The 20359-nt window shown below is 38.5% G+C and overlaps 1 protein-coding gene across 3 annotated transcripts; it reads left to right on the top strand.

Annotated features, from left to right (window-relative positions):
• Positions 1–146: 146 nt before the first annotated feature.
• Positions 147–19300, top strand: RIOK2 (RIO kinase 2). Of its 3 annotated transcripts, none has more exons than XM_065919215.1 (10): positions 151–688; positions 3615–3753; positions 4850–4966; positions 7045–7220; positions 10117–10205; positions 12274–12465; positions 13945–14037; positions 15049–15573; positions 16620–16716; positions 19014–19300. In XM_065919215.1, the coding sequence occupies exons 1-10, from the start codon at positions 623–625 to the stop codon at positions 19176–19178; spliced, it is 1659 nt and encodes a 552-aa protein (XP_065775287.1). In that variant the 5' UTR covers positions 151–622; the 3' UTR covers positions 19179–19300. The 3 variants fall into 3 exon arrangements, with proteins under 3 accessions (XP_065775371.1, XP_065775287.1, XP_065775316.1); XM_065919244.1 differs by lacking the exon at positions 151–688 and adding an exon at positions 1419–1755; XM_065919299.1 differs by lacking the exon at positions 12274–12465 and having other exon boundaries at positions 147–688.
• Positions 19301–20359: the final 1059 nt, after the last annotated feature.

Below are 20359 nucleotides of genomic sequence, written 5' to 3'. Positions count from 1 at the left end.
CCAGACCCCGCCCCCAGGCGGCGCAGGCGCACTGGGGAGTCTCAGGGAGCATCTTCGACCAAGTACGCCAAGTGACGCGAGAGTTCTCTTCCACCATGGCGGCCCGTCGTGAGCATGCGCAGTTAGACACGGACCCGCTCCCGCGATTACTCTTACCGAATAGCCTTGGGTTTCCTGAGTCCAGCTCAAGTTCTTTTTGTCCCTTTCTTGATGTAACTCACTTCATCTAAAGGAGTTGCTGTTTGGAGATAAAACTTGGTCTTCTCATTAAATTTCCACTCTGCTCTTAAAAGGCAGGTCGCGGGCCTTTAGACAGTCGGTCCTGACAGAAATGAAAAAAAACAAAAACGGGGTATGATCTCTAGAGCAGTTAAAGAGTCAGCCAATTCAGCGACATAACAAAATCACTTTACAAAAAGTACTCTGCTTTGTTCCACTATGTGCTTCACCAGACTCAAGATGTTTCATTGCCCCAAGTCAGTGAGAACGGGACATCTACTTAGTGACAAGGACCTGTAGGATAAACTGCGCGTGCGCGAGCCGCCCAGGCGCCGTGAGAAGCGTGAGAAGCTGCGTTAACCGCGCTCCTGGTCGTCCGGGTTTGCCTGAGTTCCGGTCCGCCATGGGGAAGGTGAATGTGGCCAAGTTGCGTTACATGAGCCGGGATGACTTCAGGGTCCTGACAGCGGTAAGAAGTACCCCGTTTTTCCCCCTCCTCTGTCCTTTTCCACCGAGCGTGCCTTTTCTCTTGCTCCAGGTTTGCTGGGAGCTGAGCAAGGCCCCTAGTGCCCCCAGAACGCAGCCGACGTTGGGACTGAGGAAAAAGAAGATCAGATAGTCGGGTTTTTCAAAAGCCTTTGTCCACAAGCTTTTATTTTCCCCCACTTGAAGCAAAGGCCCCCGCTCGTCCGTCCTTTCTGCTCCCCTTCTCCAGAATCACATTCCAGTCTCTGTGGCCTGGGAAGTTTCTTTGACCCTGAGCTTCTTTTTCCGACCGAGAAGGATTTAAGACTTTTCTTTCTTTCTTTTTTTTTTTTTTTTTGTTTAAGACTCTTGAAGAGAATTAATTGGTAGCTGAAGAAAAGTTATGACCAACCTAGACAACATATTAAAAAGCAGAGACATTACTTTGCCAATAAAGGTCCGACTAGACAAGGCTATGGTTTTTCCAGGAGTCACATATGGATATGAGAGTTGGACTGTAAAGAAAGCTGAACGGGAAAGATTGATGCTTTTGAACTGTGGTGTTGGAGAAGACTCTTGGGAGTCCCTTGGACTGCAAGGAGATCCAACCAGTCCATCCTAAAGGAGATCAGTCCTGGGTGTTCATTGGAAGGACTGATGCTGAAGCTGAAACTCCAATACTTTGGCCACCTCATGCGAAGAGCTGACTCATTTGCAGCGACCCTGATGCTGGGAAAGATTGAAGGCAGGAGAAGGGGAGGACAGAGGATGAGATGGTTGGATGGCATTACTGACTGGATGCTTGAGCAAGCTCCAAGAGTTGATGATGGACAGGGAGGCCTGGCGTGCTGCAGCCCATGGGGTCGCAAAGAGTCAGACACGACTGAGCGGCTGAACTGAACTGCATTTCCTACTAACATACTCAGTCACATAGCACTCCTTCAGTTTCACTGAATCAACACATACTTAATGGATTTTTAGTAACAGTTTTAGGGAATTGCAGAGGGTACAGGACAGATAAGAGAAAGGAGACAAGTCATCCAGTAAATGAATAAATAACAGGGATATCAGGTAAAAAGTGTTATGAAGATGATAAGAGGATAATAAAATAGAAACTCAGCATGATGGGGGCAAGGGGCCTGAATACTGTTTTTAAACTCTTCAGTTAGGCAACACTGTCTGAGTGCAAGAATCTTGTCCGTTTTTTAAAAAGTTCTGGCACTTGGTACTGAATAAATACGTGTTAAGTAGAAGAAAGAATGGGGGCGGGGGGTGGAGGAGGGCGGACATAATAGCTGAGTAGAAAGGAACCTGCCGAATAAAGTCCTTGCAAAGAATTTAAGGGAGAGGAAACCAGTGGTTAAGTGCGAAAACCCGCAGGCAGGAACAACTTTTGAAGACTAGAAAGGCCAGGTTGGCTGGAGCAAAGTAAGAAAGAAGCTGAAGAGTTGGAGATGTAACTGGAAAAGATGAGAGCCAGATGATATGCTGTAGATATAGAGCCATACAGGCTTGGTAAAGAATTTAAAATAAATTCTAAGTATAGGGGAGTCCCTGAATGTTTTTAAACAGGAAAGTGACAAAAACTGATTTTATGGTCTTAGCATTGTAGCACAAAGATCAGCACATAGGTTAGGCATTTGCAGAATAAAACACATTTATTTCGGAGCTGTTATCTTTTGCTTAAATAGACATTGCTTAAGGACTAAACTGTGAAATGCAAATTCATTGTAAGATTTGGAAGACAATTTTTTGTCCTCCCATAGATTCTGAAATTCAGGTAGACGTCCTCTAAATACCTAGTGTCAAAAGATACTTTCATTCTCTACTTGTTTAGCACATTAACTCATCCCTTAATGCCACTGTCAGAAATAGGGGGTCAAGAGAATGTTAGAGAAACAGAATAAAGCATGGAAGGTGAATTAAGTTTAAAGTGTGAGATTTTGGTTGGGAAATCAGAACGATGCCAGATTTATCTTCCAAAACTTGACTTTTGCAATTCTTAAGTTCTTTTTGAAGCTCACCAAGGAGTGGCCTAATTGTTAAAATATTTCAGTCTCACTTGAGTCTTACCAGTCTTGATATAGGTGACCACCTTTCCTTCCCTTTATTTCTCCGGTGCCTCCTATATCAATAATCATACTTTGGCTGCCGTTTACCTTTTGGTGTGAATTCCTGCCCAAGTTCTGTCCCTCATCCCTCCTTTTTCTCCCATTATATTCTTGATTAATGATCACGCCCTTTCATGACTTTATCTCTTCATTAAATAATTGACAGATTTTTTTCCTGTAGTTATTACTTCATTCCCAAGTGCAGGTCACCCTTTCCAATTTTCCTTAACATCTTCTTTTAAAGTATCTTTTTGAAGGATCTTCCAACACCTCAAACTCAATGTGCTCAAATAGAATTAAGCAACTTTTCTACCTCCTCACACCTTTCCCAAACTTCATTAAAATAGTGTTTATTATTATCTTAATAATCCTTCCTCTCCTTCAACTTTCACTCTTCATTCACTTTACCCTTCCGTATCAAGTGCCAGTCTCTCCCATACTAATTTCTTCAGTTCTTTCCCACCATTCCCTTCACCTCTCCCCTATTCTGGCTTCTGTCTTCTCTGACTTAGACTGTTGTCTTTGTTCTCCAGTATACCACCTCCAGTTTTTGCCTTCCATAAACTGCTTTGCATATTCCTGCTAAATTAATGTCCTTAAAACAACCTTTTTCATGTATTTCCCTTGACTAAATATTTTCATGAGTTTCCTACTTTCCTCAATATAAAATATGACTAGGGAAGGTAATAATTATATCTCATAATTGCTTCCGGAACTGCGTGGTCAGAGAAGTTTAAAAAAGTTAAGTTTTTACCAGAGTTTTGATAGATAGCGACTGTATGTTGATTATGGTTACATTTTTATTTTCTTCAATTTCAGGTTGAAATGGGCATGAAGAACCATGAAATTGTTCCCTGCAGTTTGGTTGCTTCTATAGCCAGCCTTAAACATGGTGGTTGTAATAAAGTCTTAAGAGAACTAGTAAAACATAAACTCATAGCTTGGGAGCGAACCAAAAGTAAGTATTTGAGGCGCCATTTGTGATTTTCCATGTATTGGCTTCCCCCAGAGCAGGTATTCCAAAAGGCAGATAGAAGTTGTCATGCTAAGAAAACACTAGACCTGGAACTGACACAGCACACTTTTACCATGTTCTGCTCAGAGCAGTCACCAGGCCCACCCAGATCAGAGAAGTTAGAGAAGTAACTTCCACTTCCTGATAAGGGATTCGGAAGTTCCAGGTGCAGAAGAGCAGGTAGAATAGAGATACTATTGCTACTGTCTTGGGAAAGTACAGTCTGCCAAAGGACTCTAGGGCATTCCCTCTCAAACCGCTGTGGTGATGGTTTGTGGTTCTTTTCCACCTTTATAAAGGGTCCATGCCTTTATAAAATAATGTAAATACTAGAAAGATGAAATAAAAAAACTGACAAGATACAGGCACATATTCCTTCTTGTTAGAATTAAAGTAATTTTGTATTATTGATAGAAAAATATTTTAACTTAACCACTTAATTTCAGTTTGTATAGGGCTTCCCTGGTAGCTCAGTTAGTAAAGAATCTGCCTGTAGTGCAGGAGACCCAGGTTCAATTCCTGGGTTGGGAAGATCTACTGGAGAAGGGATAGGCTACCCACTCCAGCATTCTTGGGCTTCCCTGGTGGCTCAACTGGTAAAGAATCTGCCTGCAATGTGGGAGACCTGGGTTTGATCCCTGGGTAGGAAAGATCCCCTGGAGAAGGGAAAGGCTACCCACTCCAGTATTCTGGCCTGGAGAATTCCAAGGACTATAGTCCTTTGGGTTGCAAAGAGTCGGATGCTACTGAGACAAATTGATACAAAAATTTTTAGCTTAACCACTTAATTTCAGTTTGTGTAACTTGTCACAAACTAGTAACAAGCCTTTACAGACCAGTGTCAGTCTGTAGATTACTGTTTGAGTAACACTGCTCTAGAGAAGAAATAAAACTTATAGGAAATGCCAAAACTCATAAGACTAGATAGCCAGTCTTTTTCCAGCTAAGACTTCCCAGGTTTAAATTGTTCTCTTGACATGATGTGACTTGACGGTACAATATAACTAAAATATGATCTTTCTCATTTGATTTTGTCTAGCTGTCCAGGGCTATCGGTTGACAAATGCAGGCTATGATTACCTAGCTTTGAAAACATTGTCTTCTAGACAGGTGGTTGAGTCTGTTGGAAACCAGATGGGTGTTGGCAAAGAATCTGGTAAGTGCTAACTAATAGTACTATTTTGACTGCATTATTTGCTTTAATTTATATTTCCCTTAAAAAAGGAGTCATCTCTTTAATTTTCTATTTTTCTGACTAAACAGTAAATTGAACAATTGTTTGGAAGCAATATGGATTTCAAAATTACCCTTATTTGGTAAATTGTTTTTTCATAAGTCTACCACTGACAGTTCAGTTATACCAAGAATTAGTTTTCCTATACTAACTGAAATCTTTGGCAAAAACTTTTTATGTTCTTACTTTAATATCTGAAAAACTGGACATTTGTAATAATTTTTAAAAATACTACAAGGAAGTTCTAAAAACCACATTTTTTTTCATAACAGCAGTATGATCAACAAGGCAAAGTTAAGTATGTGTAGAACACAGAAAAAAAGTCTGAAATTGCATTAAAGAAATACTTGTGTATTGGTTTTTGTATGTGTGATAAAAATAAAGAACAGGGGGTGATTTTATGACATGCTGCTTATACACGGCTTTTTGTCTTACATAGTTTATCCTGTATAGTTACATAATTTAAACTGAGAGCAAAAAAATTAGAAGCAAAAAAACTATCAGAAAACCTATTTCAAAGGAGGTTGTTTTGGGTACGTCTTATGATTTGGATGTCTGTTATATGATTATCCAAACTGTTTATATTTAATAAGGCTTCCCAGGTGTTGCGAACTTCGCTGATGGCCCAACAGTAAAGAATCTGCCTGCCAATGCAAGAGATTCAGGTTCAGTTCCTGGGCCACGAAGATCCCCTCTAGTAGGAAATGGCAACCCACTCTAGTATTCTTGCCTAGAAAATGCCATGAAAAGAAGAGCCTGGTGGGCTGCAGTTCATGGGGTTACAAAGAGTCAGAGGTGACTGAGCACACACACATACAAGTAAATATTAGATTCCTAAATATGAGAAGGTATGTGAACATGTATAGCTGTAATGAAACACTTTTTTTGAGATACACTTCCTCTTAATGTTTTTTATGTCCAGTTTTTTTCAATTAAAAAAAAATGGCTTTTTTTTTTTTTTTGAGAACTTCATTACTTGCAAAATGATGAAGTACAGAAGAGAGTACAATGAAAAGTGAATCTTAACTTCTAACCCAGGTCTCCATCTCCTGTTATTACTTCCCAAGCTATGACTGTTTATTTAATATCCTATATGTCCTAGAAATGTTCTGTGTGAATACAAATATATTATGTACTGAGAATATATGTATCCTTTTTAATCATAGGTGAAAGCAAGCAGTCCTTAACAATTCTGCACCTTGATTTTTTTCCGTTTGGTGCATCCATGACATTTCATATCAGCATAGATGTCTTCCTCATAGTTGTCAAGTATTACATTCTTAGAAATTAAATTATTAGAGCTAAAGTTAGGTACATTAAGAATTTTGATATGACCAAATTTCCTGCAATTTGTGTCAGTTTATAATCTCACCCAAATCAGAGAGAGAGGCTGTTTGTCTTGAGTAATTAATTAGGACATGTTCTAAATGTCAGTAATAAAATAGAATATTTATGGGAAGATCTCCATTCTGATTACTGTAGGATTATATTCTGACACTCAGTGTTCATTCATTGAAGCAGTTTAAGAATTGAACTTTGCTGAAAAAGTTTTTGTTGTTTTGTTTTTTTATTTTTTATTTTTTTGGCCTCGCCTCACAGCATGTAGGACTTGCTCCTAACCATTGTTAAGTGTAGAGTCTTAACCACTGGACCACTGGGGAAGTCCCATGTTGTAAAGGAAAATGTTATTAATCCCTTCTCATACATGTAGGACACTAAAGAACAATTAGATGTTTTCACACTATATTTAATTGAGCATTAAACACCTTTGGAAGCAATAACTTTTGACACCTTTGCACCCCTGTTTTCTTTGTAGTAGATAGTAATACATGTCATCACTTTGAATTGTAACTAAAATAAAGAGTTTTGCTGAATAAGTAGTTCGAGTTATTGAGAAAGATAACATTTGGTACAACTAAAATCAAAGTTAGAAAATTAGAATTGATTGAACTTACTGGAACAAAAATATAATAATGATCCTTTTAAAATTTTGACTTTAGATATTTACATTGTTGCAAATGAAGAAGGGCAGCAGTTTGCATTAAAGCTTCACAGACTGGGAAGAACCTCCTTTCGAAATCTGAAAAACAAGCGTGATTACCATAAACACAGGCATAACATGTCTTGGCTTTATTTATCTCGTCTCTCTGCCATGAAAGAATTTGCTTATATGAAGGTACTTTTAATTAATTTTAAATTAGTAACCAAGCAGTATATGTAGTTGAAAGGTTGTAGTGACATGCATCAGTCCGTTGCCTCCATATCTCCCTACCCCCTGTCGCAGTCCTTGCAGACAGTCACTTTTAACTCTTTTGACTGTTTCTGTTATTTGCTTTTCTGGTGGTTTCCCTTCTATGCAAAAGCGTTTTTAGGTGTTATAAATGCATAAAGGAAACTTTTATGCAGCAATGTTAACAAGGTAGAGTAGCCTGAAATAATTAATGATGTAAATGTATGTGTGTGAATGTGTATTTGTTCAGTGTATATGTGTATGTCTGTCTCTAATTAAAAACACCAGATAGTTACCTTCTTCAGAGACCTTAGTGTCTCAGATCTAAGTTGACTATTATTTTTTTCCCCACAACGGAAGAAATGTTAATTTATGAATTTGTATGTATATTAGAAATGGTAGAAATCTTAGTTTTTAATCTTTTACCTTTCAGAATAAGTTCAGTATAGATTTATTAAGTATCTTAAAAATATCCAAGTTACTTGTCTTCACTAGTAAATTAAATTAAAAAGTAACTGCATTTTTACTATTCTCTCCAGTGGGATTTATTTGTTATAACTTTTTAAATTTTTGAATTATTGACAGTTGTATGACCTGTTGTTTCTTGGGAGTTTCATGTACTTAAATTTTTAGTAATCATGAGGGAAGAATCCTCAAGGCAGTATAAATAAGTGCTACTAATATCATATGTACTGTGTTTTTTGTCTCATACCAATGTTTGTGTCCTGTGACCACACACCATTACTCATCAGTAATGTGAGTAAGCAGTTTGGTAGGAACTGTTGCACATTTCTCCCAAACTATAGTAAATGTTTTCTTGGTGTGTTTATAAGAAGATACAGGAGTAGAGTCTGGTTGTACATAAATATGCTTTGTAAGTTTAGTCTCTCTTATCTTAAGTAAAAATAAGATTGAGCTTTACCTTAAGGGTTATGGCACAGGGCTAAACCACTGTGACATTAGTTAAAGTTGTTATATACTCGTGAGCTGCCAAGGCTCAGATCCAAAACCATTTGGATTTAAAAATAAAAAATGTACAACCAAGCAGACAGTCACTGGAGAATGGGAAGTACTTCAGTTCCTGTCTAAGGAAGGTAGGGAAGAGTAGACAGCATCATAAAAGTAACCCTGTTAAGCATACATTGAGTGTCAGCTCTGTGCCTACCTCTCTGTTGAGTATTTTGCAGCGTAGGAGTGGGAGGGTGGAGGTGAATAGTGAATACCAAAGGAGTAACAACAGTCTGTCTTAAAATTAGGAAGGTAACATGAACACATGCCTGGAGCCTATTATAGGGTGAAATAAGTCAGAAAGAGAGATATAAATGTCATTTACTAATGCATATATATGGACTCTAGAAAGACGGTACTGATGAATTTATTTTCAGGGCAGCAATGGAGAAACAGACATAGAGAACAGACTTATAGACTCGGGGGATGGGAGGAAGGAGAGGGGAGCTGCGTGGAGAGAGTAACCTGGAAACTTACATCACCGTATGTAAAGCAGACAGCCGCTGGGAATTTGCTGTATGTCTCAGGGAACTCAAAAGGGCTCTGTAACAATCTAGAAGGTCGGATGGGGAGTGAGATGGGAGGGTGGGGGCGGGGGGGGGTGGACAGGGGTGTACCTGTGGCTGATTCTTGATGTTTGACAGAAAACAAAATTCTGTAAAGCAGTTATCATTCAGTTAAAAAATAAAGTAAAAATCAGTTTAAATGTCAGATCATGTTGAGTTTAGAGAAACTTCTGTAGAGTAGAAGGAATTTTCTTGAATGGGATTTGCAATGACTTGTCTATAAGGAAAAGACAAGTCTGTGCACTTTGCAAAGGAGCCAGAATGACAGACAGGAATGTGAGTGTGAGCCCTGTGTGTACGGATGACAGTCATCGAGGTGGCTGTTATGATCGCACTCTAGAGTATTTATTGGACAGAGTATTGAAGAGAACTAGGACTGAACAAGCGGATTGAGGAGTTTTGAAAACTAGGGAAAGTTATTCAGACTGAAATCAGTATTTACAGCATTGTAGTTTTTTTAAAATGGAGCATTGATACAAGCATCTTAGTTGGTGCTGGTACACTGAGGAAAGGTTTGGTGTGCAGAGCTAGAACCGTTGTTGATGTGGTTGGGTAACAGTGACAAAACCCTGTTAGAAATGGCAGCATTCCGAATGGCAGAATGCAGAAAACTACGATATTTTGAAGGAAGTAATAAGAACACGACTTTGAAAACAGTAGGATAGGAAAAGTTAAGCATGGGGGAAAATGAATTTATGGACGGTGGGTAGTAACATTTGACTCAGATCCCAGTGTTTGACTGCAGTGACTGTCATGTGATAGATTGGTGTTGTGGTCTGAAGGAAAAAGTCAGTGCTCTATAAACTAAAATGTCCAATATACTGAAATAATTCACTTCCTGATATACCAGAAGACAGTATTTCCTAAATCACAGTTTATTTCCATTTGAATTTTTTAAGCATACTCCAGTAAATGACAGAAGCTTACAAAATAGAAGAGGATATACGTATCCTAAGAGACTGAACTGCTTGAAGGCAGAGACTTTTTCATACTCTTTTTTGTAACCCTAGCACAATGTATATTTGGTAAATGTTCAATAAATGAATATTTGGTAAAAAAGTGAATTAGAAAACTGACTTCCAATTTTATTTTTATATACAGCTCATCCTGTGCTGTGAATAAGTCATATGCAATCATGTGTTAACTGTAATATTGTGAAGGTTATGATTTTTTTTTTCCCCTGGTTTTGGACAGGTACACTTAACTTTATTGTTCCCTAAAAATTAATGACCTCTTCACTACTTTTTACCTGTTTTGCTATATTTTAGGCATTGTATGAAAGGAAATTTCCAGTTCCAAAGCCAATTGATTATAATCGCCATGCAGTGGTCATGGAAGTCATAAATGGCTATCCTCTGTAAGTATTTATTATTCTTAAAACCGTGAGTTCAAATAAATAGCTGTAAGGTTCAGTTTTTTAAAATAAGTTTTTTCCATTGAATGGAGTATGACTTTGGGGAGGTTAGAAATGAACATAAAGCAGTAGACTTAAAGGCAAATTGAAAATTCAGTTTCATTCTGACAATGTGGATTTTTATTAACAATCTAGTGTGTGCCAAGCACTGTTCAAGGCACCCCAATAAACAAGGTCCCTGTCCTCACAGAGTTTACGTTCTGATGGAAGGAAACTTGTAATAAATAGCTGAACACAGAATTGTATGATGCATCAGATAGTGGTGAATGCTATGGATAAAAATAAAGTAGGGTAAGTGGGACAAGAAATACTGAGGTAGATGTGGAAGGCTGGGGTGATCAGGAAAGTTCTCATTGGTAAAGGGACTTTTCAGCAGGATCCTGAAAGAAGCGAGAGAAGAAATGATGCGGATATCGAAGAACATTCTAGGCAGAGAAGAGAGCCAAAGTCCTGAGATGGGAGCTTACCTTCATGTTCAGGGAAGAGTGAGGAGACCACTGTGGCTGGAGCTGACTCTCAGGGGAGAAACTGAGTGATGAGGTCAGAGACTATTTTGGTAGAGAGGATATATTTAAACATGAAAGAAAGTGGAAGTGTTAGTTGCTTTTCGCAGCGCTACGGACTGTAGCCTACCAGACTCCTCTGTCCATCGCATTCTCCAGGCAAGAATTCTGGAGCGGACTGCCATTCCCTTCTCCAGGGGATCTGCCTGACGCAGGGATCAAACCCAGTCTCCCACATTACAGGTGGATTCTTTACCAGCTGAGCTACCAGGGACGCGCAGCGTTGAGTAACTTTAAGGTTGATTTGATACACTTCTGTTTCCTCACAGGACTGCCATTGAGAAGTATCACAGGGACCATTTTGATTGAGACAGTACGCAATGGGAGGATTATTTTGGTGGCAGTGACAGTGCTAACCGCTGACTGCCAGGGACCTCCCTGCCATTGGAGGGTTTTTGAATTGAGAAGAGACGTGATCTGATAATGCAGTAATGGGATCACTCTGGCTGCCTATTGAAAATATACTAAAGGAAGACTAGGACAGGATTAGGAAGAAAAGTTAGATTATTATAATCCTCAAAAGAGATGATGGTAGTCTAGATCAGAGTGGTAGATGTGAAGGTGAGGGAACTTGTCAGATTCTGGATGTGTTTTACAGTCAGGGCCTACGTGATTTGTTTGAGATTGGGTATTGATAAGAAGGAAGTGGCAAGTAAAGATCTGGGGCCTGAATAATGAATTAATTAGAGGGATAAAGTTGCCACTTATAGAAATGGGAAAGGCTGCAGGAAGACAGTTGGGAGTTAGAGAGTGCGGCAGAATCAGAGGTTCACTTGGGGACATGGTCAGTTAGAGATGCCTAGAAGCTCAGGGGAAGTCTAGATTGAAGTCTGTGAATGAGATCAAGAATGGTTAAGACAATAGGTTTTAGGATTCGCCTTTGAGGAGCTCCAAAATTTATAGGTCAGAGAAAAGCTGAAAAGCTAGCTAAAAAGACTAAGAAGGAATGATCAGTGTAGAAAGAGGACAGCCTTAAGAGTTAGTAGGCCAAGGATCAAGTGAAAGGATCTGCTTCAAGGACCAGGAAGAATTAGCTAATAGACCAGATTATGATGAAGATCAAGAATTGACCACTGGATATGGCAGGTCATTTGGAAGTCATTGGTGGTTTTGACAAGAGCCATTTTATTGGAGCAGGATGCATGAAAGCCTATTTGAAATGGGTTCATTAGAATGGGAGGAAAAAAATTAGAAAAAACACAACTAGAGGAGTTTGGTTATAAAGAATGCGGAGCAAAGAATGTGTGTAATAGTGGGAAGAAGGTGCAGATTTGAGTGGGTTGTAGCTTTTTGTTTTTGAATAAGAGGTATTATGTCTATATGCAGATAGGAATGAAGAGAGGCTAGCGAGGCTTGAAATGGAAATAATATTTATATGTAAATACACCCAATGCTTGCTTTCATTAAAATCATGAATGAGGACAAATGAACCATTTCCATACTTTCAGATGTCAAATACACCATGTTGAAGATCCTGCATCAGTATATGATGAAGCTATGGAACTAATTGTTAGACTTGCAAATCATGGACTGATTCATGGAGATTTCAATGAATTCAATCTCATGTTGGATAAAGATGACCACATTACCATGATCGATTTTCCACAAATGGTTTCAACTTCTCATCCCAATGCTGAATGGTATACTCTGGACATGGCTGTGTTTATGTGTGCTGCAGTCATTTTTTAATTTATTCTTAAGTTTTCAGCCTTGTCATACTGCCCTTTGGGTTAATAACTGTTTTGAAGTGACTGATAAGGATATCAAAGTGCTAGGATCTTTCCACCTAAGAACTTTTTCTTACTCCTCAATATTTTAAAGGGGGGAAAAATGCACATTGATCCAGTTTTTAAAATTTATTCATTAAAGTAATATTGTTTATTAGAAGTCTGAAGAAACTGTTTACTTTTATAAATCATCAAAAGAATTTGAATTACTCTTATAAGTTGACAAACTTGCAGAAGTCAAGCTTTCTTAGCAATGGAACTATTTATTCAAACAAACTTTTGGGTGTAAGCCCAATTTTTAAAACAAAAGCCTGCCCAGAAGTAGGGACACAGAAGGGGGGACCCTGGTCACCATCCTCTCTGCCTTTTTCTGCTTTTCTCTCTGTTGCATAGTTGCCTCCAAGAGGATTTCACCCAGCATAATTTAATAATTTTTTATGGCCTTAATGAAAGTTGTGGTTTTATACTGAACCTCAGTTACAGACAGATAATGATACCACCTCCTGTCATTTTTAGCTTTTATTTTGTTAGGAGAAAGGAATTCACATAAAACCTCATCCTGACACAGGGCAGAATCAATTTATATACTTTGATAATCTTATTTCTCATGTTATTTGACCATCTAAACAAGCCCAATTGTGAAATATGACAGAACATTTTCCTTTATGTGTTTGTATTCCATGATGCACTTGAGCATAATCAAATTAAGGTGGAGTACTTTTCTCTCCTGTTCTCTCAATTCCATGTCATCCTGTCTCTTAATTCTCCCTTTCTGGACACCTTCTAGAGAATTTAATCTGTTCCTGCTACTTTATGGTTACCTAAAAAGCACCCTGATATTCAGAGGTCCTTCTATTCCCAGATTAACGTGTCTTCAGATTACTATTTATAAGCCATAGCATTATTAATCTCTTATAGATGTTTACTGCATATCAGCTAATGGGTAATAAAGATAATATAACCGTAACATTCATTAGTCCACAAACTTTTTCTTATGAGTCACTGGTCTGTTTTTGTCTTCAACTTTCCCAGTTGACTAGAGGTTCTAGTGAACGTAGCTGATGGGAACTATAACTAGACAGACTGAAAAGTAGAAATTGGCCCCCAAACTGGGTTTCATATGTGTATCTGTCACAGTATGGGAAAACCTTGAGTTTATTCTAACCATAGGAACTGTATGCCCTTGACAGCTTATAGTCCTTGTTAGTTCCTCTGCTTTTAGTTGTAGTTTTTCAGATACTGGCAACTGATTTATTTTTCTTTTGAGTAACATCCTTTTCTCTTTCATGTAAGGATAACAGTGTCATAACAAATAGCAGGGATGTTGTCATTGGCTAATAAGGAAAAAGATGAGCAACAAAGTCTATAAAAAAATGATTCTTGCTTTTGCAGGTATTTTGACAGAGATGTGAAATGCATTAGAGATTTCTTCATGAAGCGTTTCAGCTATGAAAGTGAGCTTTTCCCAACCTTTAGTGATATAAGGTTTGTACACTGCATTGCATAAAATCATAGAATTCTGTTAAAATCCCTGATTTATTTACTTAGAAGTTAACACTTTCATCTAAAAATTTTTCAAATAATGACCTTTGGTACATTATAATCGTTGTTCAGTGTCACTGCTAGTAATATACAAATGAAACTTAAAAACTATGCCTGCCTTTGGTCCATTAACTTTACTGAATTTGGAAGAGGAAGATACTTGCTAAGTCACTCAGTCGTGTCTGACTCTGTGCGACCCCATAGACGGCAGCCCATCAGGCTCCCCCGTCCCTGGGATTCTCCAGGCAAGAACACTAGGGTAGGTTGCCATTTCCTTCTCCAATGCATGAAAGTGAAAAGTGAAAATGAAGTCGCTCAGTCATGTCCGACTCTTAGCGACCCTTGGACTGCAGCCTACCAGGCTCCTTCGTCCATGGGAATTTCCAGGCAAGAGTACTGGAGTGGGGTGCCATCGCCTTCTCCGGGAACATACTTAGTTTCTTATAAATTCAAGAACTCTTATTCAGTAGCGGATGCTCTATGAATAACAAATTTTTAAAGAATGAAGTCCTGTTTATCAGAATTTGTGTTTTTCCTTTATTCACTGTAGAAACTACCTTTTAATTGATTCATGGAACATAATTCTCACAGCCAAATTTTCTCATTTTACATGCTCAGTTAAGATGCTGGTTTTTGATTTAGGATGATTGACCCAATTTAAAATTGTTACCCCCGCTCTGAAAGTTAATTTATTAAGTCAGTATGCACTGAAATTTCTGTAACTTTTCTAATATCTGTTGCCATTCACAGTCCTCTTATTCTTAAATGACAACTAACATATGTCCTTGATATTTGTGTACTTAAGTGATTTAAGTATTACCTTTCAGGCAGAGAAAAACCTTTAAAATCTATAAACTGTTAAATCCATTTGAGAGTCATACTGAATATACTTCCCCATGTTAGGTGGATTTTTTTTTTTCTCTTTCTAAATGCATAACATTCTTTTTTTCCTAGGAGGGAGGACTCTCTTGACGTAGAGGTTTCTGCCAGTGGCTACACAAAGGAGATGCAGGCAGATGATGAACTACTTTATCCATCAGGTCCAGATGATAAAAATATTGAAACAGAGGAGAGATCTGAATTCTCACTTTCTGATGAAGAGATGTCAGAAAGAGCCAAGGATTGTAGATCAGAAAGTGAACGTGGACGGAACTCTGTAGGTGAATCAGTTGACTGCTGTTGCGGATCATTTGAAAACCGTGAGCAAATAAAGGAAGGTAGTTTGTCAGAGGACGATGCTGATGCCCACAATTTCGAAATGACTGAATTCAGTCAAACTTTAGGAGAAATAGAAGGGCAGGTTGTTGAAAACAGTGCTGTAACTGAATTTTCTGGGGAGAACAGCAGACGTGAGCATGACGGCAGACAAGATGGTGAGACAGGTCAAGGCGGAATCCTCGTGGGCCCTGAGGAGGCTGAAGATGAGTGCCCTCATCTGATTGCCTTGTCATCGTTGAACAAAGAATTCAGGCCTTTCAGGTATAGATTTTTGTTGACTGTTTTTTTACTTTAATCTGGAGACCTATACTTTGATTCTGGTAAATGAGTGCTTTTTTCAAATGGCATGACAGCTGTTTTCTGCATCGGTATGTGCAGATACCTCAGTCAGTACAGCATCCTTTTAAACTGAGGGTCCAGGGTTCAAGTCCTTGTTCCAGCGCAACATTCCTTTGGGGCTTCCCCAGTAGCTCATCTGGTAGACTCCACCTGCAATGCAGGAGACCCTGGTTCGATTCCTGGATCGGGAAGATCCGCTGGAGACGGGATAGGCTACCCACTCCAGTGTCGGACTTCCCTGGTGGCTCAACCGGTAAAGAATCCGCCTGCAATGCAGGAGACCTGGGTTTGATCCCTGGGTTGGGAAGATCCCCTGGAGAAGGGAAAGGCTGCCCACTCCAGTATTCTGGCCTGGAGAATTCCATGGACTGTATAGTCCATTGGGTCGGAAAGAGTCGGACACAGCTGAACGACTTTCACTTTCATGTACAGAATGAAAGCAAATATCACTTTTATTGTTAAAATTCAAATAACTATCTACCGTTGACTTGATGCTACCACATATATTCAGTTTTAAGCAGTTCTGCCTTAAAATTCAAATGATTACTTTCAAATAATAAATTGATGAGGTTTTAAGACATATGAATTGTTTGTATTTTTTAATAATTATTTGTCTAACGTATGTTTGGTTAATGTATAGTCTAACAAAAATGTAGTAATTGTGCTCTTAATATACGTACTTAAAATGGATTTTCTCTGGTACTTTGAAACTTCTGTACTTATTTGTTAATGTACAATTAAAAATTACCATTACATTATTTTTCTTGTAAGATTTTTTTTTTTGGACAAATATCACATGTTTGTGAATCAGCCTTGGCTTAGCAAAAGATCTAAAATTTAACTTTTAGGATTTGGGGTAGTTTAATGAAATGGCCTTATTTCAGAATATTGATAGTAATATTGTATAAATTAATCAAGCATAATTAAGGATTAAGGATTAACTATGTAAATGTTTGTTTCATTATTAGAGATGAAGAAAATATGGAGGATACTAATCGACATAGAACAAGAACTCTGAGTGTCGCTTCTGTGGGCAGTGTTTTAAGCTGTTCAACAATTCCTCCGGTAACTGTTCGACATTTCCAGGGTGTTTACTGGGTCACTGCTGTGGGCTTCCCAGGTGGTGCTAGTGGTAAAGAACCTGCCTATCAATGCAGGAGACATAAATGCAACCCACTCTGGTATTCTTGCCTGGAGAATCCCCATGGACAGAGGAACCTGGCAGGCTACAGTCCATAGTGTCGCAAAGAGTTGGACACAACTGAAGCGGCTGAGCACGCACAGAACCACACGGTCTGCAGTTGGCTGAATCTGCAGTCGCAGAGGCACCTCTGATGCAGGCGGCTGACTCTTCAAGTTATACTCAGATTTTGAACTGTAAAGTGGGTCCATGCCCCTAACACAGCCTCGTTGTTCAAGGATCAACTGTATTTTAGTTCCCATTTCATCATTCTTTTTAAATATACTAATGTGGATTTTTTTCCCACTTATTTTTAACATAAAAGTTAAATTTGTAGGAGTTATAAATTGTTGTAAATTAGGACATACATGCAAAGTAATTCCTTATCTCCTTGTTTTCTTTAGCTGCTTGATATGATTATTTTTTGGTCTCGCTGAAGTAAAGAACCAAGGGGAAGTTCAAGCAGAATGTTTAGAAAGCAGATTGATTTTTCTGTTCCTGGAGCTGTCGTGGAGACCTGTCTGAGCTCTGGTTTAAGCGTGGTGCGAGTTGTGCAGTTTCCCCGGTCTCCTATCTGCTGAGTGCTTTCTTTCCTAGTTTTGTCTCTTGTTTCACACCGAGCTTACTTTTTTTGGGACAGTGTGGACTTGAGTAGTTATTTGAGTGGGCGGGGAGAGGACTTTTTATTACTAGAAATGTCTTTTTATCCTGTTCTTACACCTGATTAAGAATTTAAGTATTAGAGTTGTGATTTGGAAATAACTGGCCAGAATTCTGAAGGTGTTGCTCTATTGTTTTGGTGATAAGTTAAGACACCAAGCTTATGATGCTGATCTGATTCAGGTTTCTGGTCTCCTGGGGTGAGGAACTGTGACAGTTGCTTAGTTTCCTGAGATAGAGAAAAGTCACTCCTGTGTTAAACTTTCAGCCAGTCCTAATGCTTTCAGTCATGAAACTTCTGCAGTACCAACCAGGTGCTTCTGAAACTCTGACTTTCCTGAGACTCCATCTCATAGGGTCTCAGCCTCTGCAGGAACTTGCATTCTGATTCTTGTTTCCCTTTCTCTTCTTTTACTTTTCTTCCTGTTGAGAATCATCAGAGTAAAATAAAAAGGGATAACTTGTTAAAGCCTGTCTGCCTGACTACGTGAGATAATCCAAAGTCTGCATTTAACTCGACTCATCCCGATTTTTACACTAATACGCATACAGTCCAATAAACACTACATTAGGAAGACTAGTTTTCCTAGTTCCTTTTTACCTCTCACATCCATTAAGCTTTCCTTTTTAATGACAGGTTTTTAGTAAATGTTTCTTTGTGCCTAACAGGGTGAGGCATATTAAGAAGAGCCCCTTGCTTCAATCCTTTCACCGTTCAACTTCTTTTTTTAGGAGAGAGGTTGGATGATGTAAGATTATATATGATTAAATAACAGGCTGAATACTCCAGAGGGGGGGAAAAAAAAGGTTGCTGTGAACAAAATATTCATCTTGCACATCATTTGGCATTGGCAGCCTGTGTCTTAAGTGATAAAGAAATAATTTGAATTTATGATCATTCATCATGTGAAAACATACATTTCTCCCAGAAACTGTATGAGGACTTTTCCATGAGTAACTCCTGCCATCGAGTCATTTCTATACCTAAAGTTATGAAGGCGCTCTTGCGTGTATTTGACCAGTACTTAATGCTTTCAAACATAACTTTCTGCTACAGAACCATGCCTACGTTTACTTAGAAAGCAAAGGAATAGGCAGATTTTTTTGTCTTGGGTTTTTTTGGTTTTTTGTTGGTGGTGGTGGTTTTGTTTTCCATCTTACTGGGTTTGAGTTTTAGGGTTTGTTTGGCAGTTTGTTTGGTTTTTCCCAGTTTTTCTAGTGACACTAGGTGGCACTAGGATTTGTTACTCAAAAAATTGTGACTGTTCACTATTATCCTGCTATACCCTGCTTTTAGCTGTAATCTGTATTTGAGTTAAGAATTTAATTCCTTCTATTTTGTAGCAGTTCAATGTTTTATTGCTGGTTAATAGGTATACTGTCAGTGTTTGGAACTTTTTAAACTCAAGCTTTTAACAGAAAATTTTAAAATATTAGCAGTGTAAATCTTTCTTTTATTGACCATTTACTCCCTATCAAAATGATCAGTTTTCAGTGATACTAATTCATAATATCCTTCCAGGAATTGGTGAAACAGAAGGTGAAACGTCAGTTGACAAAACAACAAAAATCAGCTGTGAGACGACGGTTACAGAAGGGAGAAGCGAATATATTCACCAAGCAACGGCGAGAAAACATGCAAAATATTAAATCAAGTTTGGAAGCAGCTAGCTTTTGGGGAGAGTAATATATTTAAGACCTTGACTGTATTGCACAAAGTTACTCTGATCCCTTTTAAAGCCACCTTTAGTATTTTTTGAACCAAGGCAGATATATAAATAGGTAAATAAACCCTCTTTCCTCGATAAACTTGACTCATTCAATACATGTTTTCTAAAAAATAGATAAGAGTAATTCTCTGCTAAAGCAACACAGTTTTCCGAGTTATTTTCGTTAGGAACGTTTGAGAATTTCTTGAGATCTCAGTATCACTGTATTTGTCGTTTCTTTGCTCTCTGCCGGTAGGTTGCTTGGTTTCATGTCACAGCTTTTCCATTTACCAGTGGGAACATCTAAGCGAATCGCATTTCTCTCTCCCTCTTTTTCTCCTCTGCCTCGGTTTTCGTACTTTTAAAATTGGGTTTATAACTAGTTTGTAGTATTGTTTTGAGGACTGTATGAGAGATCGCATAGAAAGCACTTGGAACAATGCCCAACACTTTAAAGTGTACCTGGGCATTGGAATGATAATTGTAATGATGTTTTATCTTTCAGAAAATTTGCTAATAACTTGGTTGTGTTTCATTTAGCCACTGGAAGAATTTACTGCCATCTATTTTTCTTAGTCTCTATTATTAAGGATAAGCCAGTAATGTCTGTCTATTTTCCATTACTTAAATCAGTAACATGATAATGGGAGCAGAAACTTGAGACAGTCCCACTGTGATTTTTTACTGTTTCCAGATTTTATGCAGCCTGAGCAGAAGTGGACTCAAGGGTGGGGAGGATTAGAAAGGGTGAGAAGTGGAGCATTCTGATATCCTCAGCTGGGTGGCTCAAGAACGTATTTCACATCAAAGTTAACAAATGTTATTGGCCCTTGAACAACATGGGTTTGAGCTGCAAGGGTCCACTTATACACGGATTTTTTTTTTTTTCTTCAGTAAACACATACTATAAGTTCTGTTTGGTCTGAGGTTGGCTGAATCTACAGGTGTAGGAGGACTGACTCTAAAGTTACAGGTGGATATGTTGCTGCCTTGGGGGTCATTTCCCCCAGGAAAAAAAATACATAACGCATGGTTTCTCCCTCAAAGACTTTTATTATCCAGTGAGATGTGAAAATGGGTTCTTAGATACATGTGACTAATGATAATCCAGTCTCTTCAGCATCAGCATGGCCAGGAAAGGAGATGTCACCTGCAGTGG

This window comes from Muntiacus reevesi, chromosome 1, assembly GCF_963930625.1.
Source record: "Muntiacus reevesi chromosome 1, mMunRee1.1, whole genome shotgun sequence".
Lineage (NCBI taxonomy): Eukaryota > Metazoa > Chordata > Mammalia > Artiodactyla > Cervidae > Muntiacus > Muntiacus reevesi.
Note: the sequence above shows the minus strand (reverse complement) of the source record. Positions and strands in the feature narration are given on the sequence as shown.